This window comes from Acanthisitta chloris, unplaced genomic scaffold (assembly GCF_000695815.1).
Source record: "Acanthisitta chloris isolate BGI_N310 unplaced genomic scaffold, ASM69581v1 scaffold9520, whole genome shotgun sequence".
NCBI classification, from domain to species: Eukaryota; Metazoa; Chordata; class Aves; order Passeriformes; family Acanthisittidae; genus Acanthisitta; species Acanthisitta chloris.
The window spans coordinates 30,688-37,345 of record NW_008651131.1 but is presented as its reverse complement, the minus strand read 5'-3'; the positions used below and the strand labels follow the sequence as shown (position 1 = coordinate 37,345).

Sequence of the window (6,658 nt, the reverse complement as noted above, 5' to 3'; positions counted from 1 at the left end):
CTGATGGCAGGGGAGCCTCTGGCTTCTCCCTGCTCCACTCAGACATTTGCTGACCAAGTGACCCAATGCTGGGCAGCTGGCCCATGGCAGCTGCTGCAGTGCTGAGCTCATGCTCCCAGCAGCCAGTGCTGGGACTGCTGCCGAAGCCTGGAGTCAGCATAAAGCCTTCCCAGGCAGAGGCAGCCCCCAGGATACAAGGAAGATGCTGAAAAGCTCCTGGCAACTGGCTCCAGCTTCAGCACAGGCTCCCTGAGCAGGCTGGGTGCTCCCAGGCCAGCAGGACCAGAGAGGGTGAACACTTCTTGGGAGTGAAATAGGCTGAAGATATCCTGGAATAGCTCTCAGCAGGTGGAGACCTGCACAGCCACTTCCAGCCCACAGAACCTGTAGAGCCATGATACCTCAGATTTTGGGATACAGCTTCCTATCAGTGCAATCTAGGGATGGCAGAGATGTGGGAGCCCTTCCCTCCTGCTCAGCCAGGCGGAAGGGGAGGGCTCAGGAGTGACTGAGCAGCTTTCAGCACTGCTGCCTCTGCGCCACCACAGCTCCAGGGTGACACTTGGGTCTAAAAATCACAACAGGCTTCCTCCTGACAGCTTTTTCTATGCTTTCTGAGCCTTTAGGTTACTCTCAGACTGGATTTTCTGGGTCTTTTTTTTCCTCCTGCAAACACTGGGGTAGAAACAGAAAGCACAACAGGACACATAACTTCCAGGAGCAGGAACCACAGGTGGGAAGTGACCACCTGGCTAACGGGAAGGACCAGCCCTGCTGGACCACTCTGTCCCTCCACAACAGCAACCCTCACTCCCCTCACTAGCTGTGCACTCTCACCATCACCCAAAACATGCTCCACAGCCACCTGCACCCATCCCTGTGTGATCCCTGCATCCCTCTGTGGCTCTGCCAGAGCAGCTCCTGCTGGTGAGCAGCATGATGAGCAAAGCCCCCTCTGATCTGGCCTGGTGAAGAGGACCCCCTGCTCCAGCTGCTGCTCTGCAGAGGTCTATGCCATGGGCACCACTGCCCTCATCCAGGCTCTGCAGTGGGCAGCTGTGCTGGATGTGTTTCCAAGGCAACAGGCAGGCTAACTGCACAGGGATGCTCTCAGAAGGCAGGCTGGGGTGAGCATGGTGGGGACATTCACAGGCAGGCATGGACCAGCTGCTTGAGGTTAATGTCCCCACATTTTGGGCTCCAGGTATGTCTCAGCACACCCAGGCCACTGTGTACTCTGGTTCCAGAGCTCCAGTAGCCAAGCCACCTCTTCACCAAAGGTGTGGTGCTCCTTCTCCCACTCCCACCCTCCAGAAGATCTGTGTCCACACACCTGCTGCAGGAAGGGCTGTGCCCCCAGAGATGACACAGGGGCAGGATGATGAAACTCCCATACCTCCCCAGGGCATGTCCCACTGGGTGGGACACATAAAGTCTCTGTTACAGACTGGAATGGGATGGCTGTAGCCTCAGGACTCACCTCCAGGACTCGACCACTGATGTACCGGTCACAGGTCTCACACTTGATGCCAAACTGGGCATGGTAGTCAGACTCACAGTATGGGATGCCATCCCTTTGGAAGAGGGAGGAGAAGGGGGTGAGCAGTGTGTGAGCCAGGCTGGACAGCCCCAGCCCCAGGGGGACAGGCCAGTGATCCTCCAGGACCGTGGCACTCACTTGCTGATGTACTCCCCAGTGAGGATGATCCCACATGTTTGGCACTTGAAGCAGCTGACATGCCACTGCTTCTCCAGGGCCAGGAGGGACTGGCCTTGCTTGATCTCCTCCTTGCAGCCAGCACAGTCTGGAGGGCACAGAAGGATGGGAGGAGTGTGGGACCACAGCAGCAGCACAGCAGGAACACCAATATCTACTGTCCCACACCAAGGCACTTTGGATGCCTAACCTGGCACAGCCCTCGCACCCAGAGGGCAGCTCTGCCCCAGAGGACTTCTCTAGGGGATGGTACTGTTATAAACACTCTGCTCACTCCAGGAGCAGCCTCTTGAGGATCATTTCTGTATGGAAATACACCACCTCTGCTTGTTCCCAGCAAAGGAACCAGGAGGAAAACTGGAGCTGGGACCTCTGAGGTTCTGTTGGCACCCAGCCACGCACCCACCGCAGCACAGCTTGGTCTCCCTGCTGGGTGACAAGCTTGAACCAGGGCCAGTGCATGGGTTGCTGGGTCCATGCTGCCCTGGCTGATCCCCAGAGGATCCCTCTGGGCAGGAGTGGTGGGAAGTGTCCGGCAGGAGCAGCGGAAGGGCTGTGCTCTCCGCAGCAACGTCCGGCCCTGCCGCAGTATTTACGAGACTCCCTTCCTTCCCTGCTTCCCCTGGCTCCCATCAAGGCTGGGAGCAGGAAGCACATGGGCCTTGGACCCCTGACCTTGACTCCTCCTTGTCCTCCTCTCCCCTAGGCAGCAGGTCTGCCCGGATGGGGTTTCTCCTTAACCCCCTCCCTGCCATAGCACTGTGTGGGAAGTGGGAACAGACAGGCTGTTCCACTCAGCCCATCCCAAGCTGCTCTGTGCCAAGTCCCTGCCCACTGGACAAAGCTAAGAGGGAGGAATTTTGACCTCTGGAAAAAGCAGGCTGAGCCAGGATCTGTTCCCTCCCTCCCTCAGCTCTTGCTGGTTTTGAGTTGTTTGCAGGACTGGAGCTGCAGGGAGAGGCTCATCATCCTTCTCCTAGGGATGCCCTCCCTGCAGAGCACACCAGCATGGGCACACCTCCCCTGCCAGAGCCACCAGAGCCACGAGGGACACATGCAGGAGGCAGACTACAGCTGCCTGCAGCTGCCCATGAATAAAGCATGGTGCCCTCAGGTAACCCTGAGCTGCAGGAGCTGGTGGGAAGGGGATGGGGAGGGAGAGGAAGGCAGGAGAGAGGCAGAGCATGTGGCTGCCCCCCCTTCACCCTGCTGTGGGAGACAGAGGGGTGCTGTGGGCTGGGCACAGCCTGGCTCTGGGTGGCTCGAGATGCTGCTGGAGGAAGATAGGGAAGCTCAGTCCTCTGGTTGAGGCTCATTTAAACCCCACCACACCTCCAGACTTCATGGAGACCATGGTAAGAGTTGGGGAGAAGCAGCCTGGGGGAGCTCCCAGGGGCCCATCAGCACCAACTTGTAACTCAACCGACACAGCCACCACAGGTGACAAAGACCATGGGTGACACCATGGCTTTGGCCCTGGCTGCAGGACTCTGTTGAAGCACTGATCACTAATTTTGATCTGAAGACAAAAGCAAAGCCAAATGCACCCAAAAGAACTTGTCCATTGTTCAAGCTGAATTTTAGCTTGGGTTCATCAGGGCAAGGGGATGACCATAAGAAGCCTTTCAGCGCTTGTAGAGGTCTCATGGGGACAGCCAGCTGAGTAGTCTCAGGGTTGGCACTTGGACACACAGTGCAGCTGGACTCGAAGTAACATCTGGGCACTCCTACAGAGCAATCTCAGCTCTAAAACCTCCCCATGGCCCCAGACAGCACCTGCCAGGGTGGTGGCATCTGCCCAGGTCACAAACAGGCCATGGGAGTTGCCGAAACCAGCAGGGACCTGCAATCCCGGGTGGAGCCACCGAACTACCCTGTTCCTCCTCCTCCTCAACCTCTGTGAACACCCCTGGCTCGTGCAGTGCTGCACTCTGGCCCCAAAGCCTGTTCTGCCACCCTCCCAAAACACTGTCCAGGGACAAGTGGCCCTTCCTGTAGCCATCACGAAACAGGAGAGCAGTGAACTTACGGCTTGGCCCATGGATCTTGATGGGTTTGGTGCTGATGAGCGAGTGGGAGCAGTTTTGGCAGACACAGTCCTTCCCGCTGAACGTCACCTTGTCTCCAATGGGGAATGGCTTCCTGTGGCCAAGGAGAGGTGGGGAGGTGTGAGCTGCTTGTTCTTCTCCATGCAGTGCTTGGAGCTGCCCAGGAGCTCCTTCCCCAGGGGCCAGAGGGACCCATGGTACCTGGGAGCAGAGGGGCTCCAGGCAAGGGCTCTGAGGGGAGGCAGTGAGGGTGCATGTGGGTAGGAGGACCAGGGCAAGTCTCCAGGTTGCAAAGGAAAAGGTTGGAGCCATTTCATTGCCTCTCAGTGGTTCCTACTGAGAGAATACAGTGGATGTCACGGAAGAAAGTGAAAGGGGAGCACTGACCTCTTCTCTCTGGCAGCCAGAGACAGGACCCAAGGGAATGGTCTGAAAATGTGTCAGGGGAGGGTTAGGTTTGATATCAGGAAACTTCCCCCTGTACAGTGGATGTCACGGAAGAAAGTGAAAGGGGAGCACTGACCTCTTCTCTCTGGCAGCCAGAGACAGGACCCAAGGGAATGGTCTGAAAATGTGTCAGGGGAGGGTTAGGTTTGATATCAGGAAAAAGCTCTTCCCCCTGGGGGTGTTTGAGCACTGAACAGCTCCCCAGGGTAGTGGTCACAGCTCCAAGGCTGCCAAAGCTCCAGGAGTGTTTGGCCAATGCTCTCAAGCGCAGGGTGCACTGTTGGGGTGCCCTGTGCAGGGCCACAAGTTGGACTAGATGATCCTTGGGGGTCCCTTCCAACTCTGATGGTTCTGTGATTCTGTGGGGTGCCCACTGTGGTGCTGAGCAGGGAATGAGGAGTTGGGAGCTAATGAAGACCCTTCTGGTGCATAGCCAAGGCTGCACAGAGCTTCTGCAGGGGGCTATACACCCTTGGTGATGGCTTTACTCACCTGCAGGTGCTGCAGACAAAGCACTTGGGGTGGTAGGTCCTTCCCAGGGCAGAGATGACCTCTCCGGTGATGAAGTCTCCACAGCTATCGCAGCGGGTCCCGTAGAGCTGCTGGTAGTCATGGGTGCAGATGTACTCCTGGTTCTTAAAGAAGAAGCCTGACTGTGCCAGGTCACAGCCACACACTGCAGGGGAGGACACACACCCGTCACAGGGAGCAGGTCCAGCACAGCATCCCTGAGCCCTTCTCTGCTGCCCCTCCAGCAGCATCACCAGGGTGTCCTTGGGGACACAGCGCCCTGCAGGTTTCTCAGAGGGCTTCCCTTCCCACGAGAGAGCTGGGGCCTTCCCCCGGCACCACAAGATGTCAGTGTTGGGCTGTGGAGGGTGCAGGATGGTGCTGCCCGGACACTGGGGCTGGTTGTTCCCAGAGGAAACACCAGTGCCTGGAAGGGACCCTTGCAGCCCCCATGGACAAACACCTTGGCACGGCCTGTGGCATCCCCTCCTGGACCACAGCACCTGGCTGGGGCTCAGCCCTTCCATTTGACACTCTCATGGAGTCAGGAAGCAGAGAATAGGACTGGCAAATAGTTGGAAATACCCTAGGGACAGGTGGGGAGAAGTCTTCTCCATGCCCTTGTCCTCTGTGATGAGCCATCTCCACTGCCTGGCCTGGCCACGAAGCCATGCCCTGATGGGAACAGGACACACTGGGGTTGGAGCTCTCAGTGCTTGTTTTTCCATAGGTGTCCAGCCCAGCCTCTCTTCCTCCCCTACTCTGGGAACTGTGGGTGGTGCACAACCCATCAGAGTAATCCAAGGAGACATGACCAGCCCTGGCCTTCAGTGTCATCTCCCTCCTACGTCTTCTCCATCCACAGAGAGACCACAAGAGCATCAGACCCTGGAGGGCAGATCAGGACTGGCACAGGGACGAGGTCCTGGGCCTTTTGCATGATTGTCCATCACCTTCTCCTGCAAGGTGACAGGATGGAGGGGGGAACTGCATAGGCACATCCCTGGGGCTGCAGTCCCGTGCCAGAGACAGGCAGTGTGGAGCCAGCCAGAGGTGGCAGGAGGTGAGCTGTGAGGGAAGGTGAGACAGGAGGATTTCCTCTCATTACTTATTCCCTTTCACTTGGAAATCAGGCAGTGAGCACTGCCAGGCTCTCCCTGCTGGCTCCTGCACCCTTTGAAGCTGGTGGTTGGCTGAGCTTTGTCTGGAAGCACAGCTCCTTCTGCATCAGAGCTGGGAAGGGACAGGATGCTCAGCACAGTGCCCTGCAGATGTAGGGCAGCCCTGGGGACAACCAGGAACACAGGGGACAGGGCTGCAGCAGGGCTGGGGACAGGCCAGGGAAGGGTCCCCTGCAGCCAAACCCACTGTTCCCTGGGGAGGAGCAGTAAAGTATGGCCGAGGGGATGGGGATTTATGTCCTTCTTAGCACAAGGTGCTGAGAGTTTGCAAGACCTTTAAAAAGGCAGCTCAAGGGGAGTGGCATTGCCCAGGTCTTGGCCATCTCTGTTTACAGCCTGGTGACTCTGGCATCACACAGGGGCACTGCCTGCCCTGTGCCATCACCTCCCACCTGTGCCATGCAGGAAGCTGCCACCCCTGGGTGTGTGACCACGTCTCAGTGGACCAGGTAGGTCTGCCTCAACCTTTTGCTGAGTCTGCAGAGCTGCTGGAGGGGGATGAGGAGTGGAGGTGAGTCCCAGAACTGTCTGGGATAGCTCTGTGGGATCCACGTTGCCCTCCCCTCCCCTGCAGCCCCCAGCACCCAAGGCTGTGGAGCAAACTCTTGAGGTGGCCCCATCCTACCTTGGCAGGTGAAGCAGCGGATGTGGAAGTGGTTGCTCTGGACACGCACCACCTCTCCCTTGCAGGTGTCCCCACAGCGATAGCACTGGATGACAGAGGAGCTGCTCCCAGGGGTGTAGGGATTTTGCTG

General features: G+C 57.8%; 1 protein-coding gene across 1 annotated transcript in view; it reads right to left on the bottom strand.

The window, feature by feature from the left end:
• The window catches only part of ABLIM3 (actin binding LIM protein family, member 3), a gene marked incomplete at its 5' end in the record, with an annotated part of 19,305 nt that extends 12,650 nt beyond the window's left edge, over positions 1 to 6,655 (bottom strand). The window contains 5 exons of the mRNA XM_009071897.1: positions 1,481 to 1,574; positions 1,679 to 1,805; positions 3,747 to 3,859; positions 4,705 to 4,888; positions 6,529 to 6,655. Coding sequence (XP_009070145.1) covers positions 1,481 to 1,574; positions 1,679 to 1,805; positions 3,747 to 3,859; positions 4,705 to 4,888; positions 6,529 to 6,655 — 645 coding nt within the window. The remainder of the gene's footprint in view (positions 1 to 1,480; positions 1,575 to 1,678; positions 1,806 to 3,746; positions 3,860 to 4,704; positions 4,889 to 6,528) is intronic.
• Positions 6,656 to 6,658: the final 3 nt, after the last annotated feature.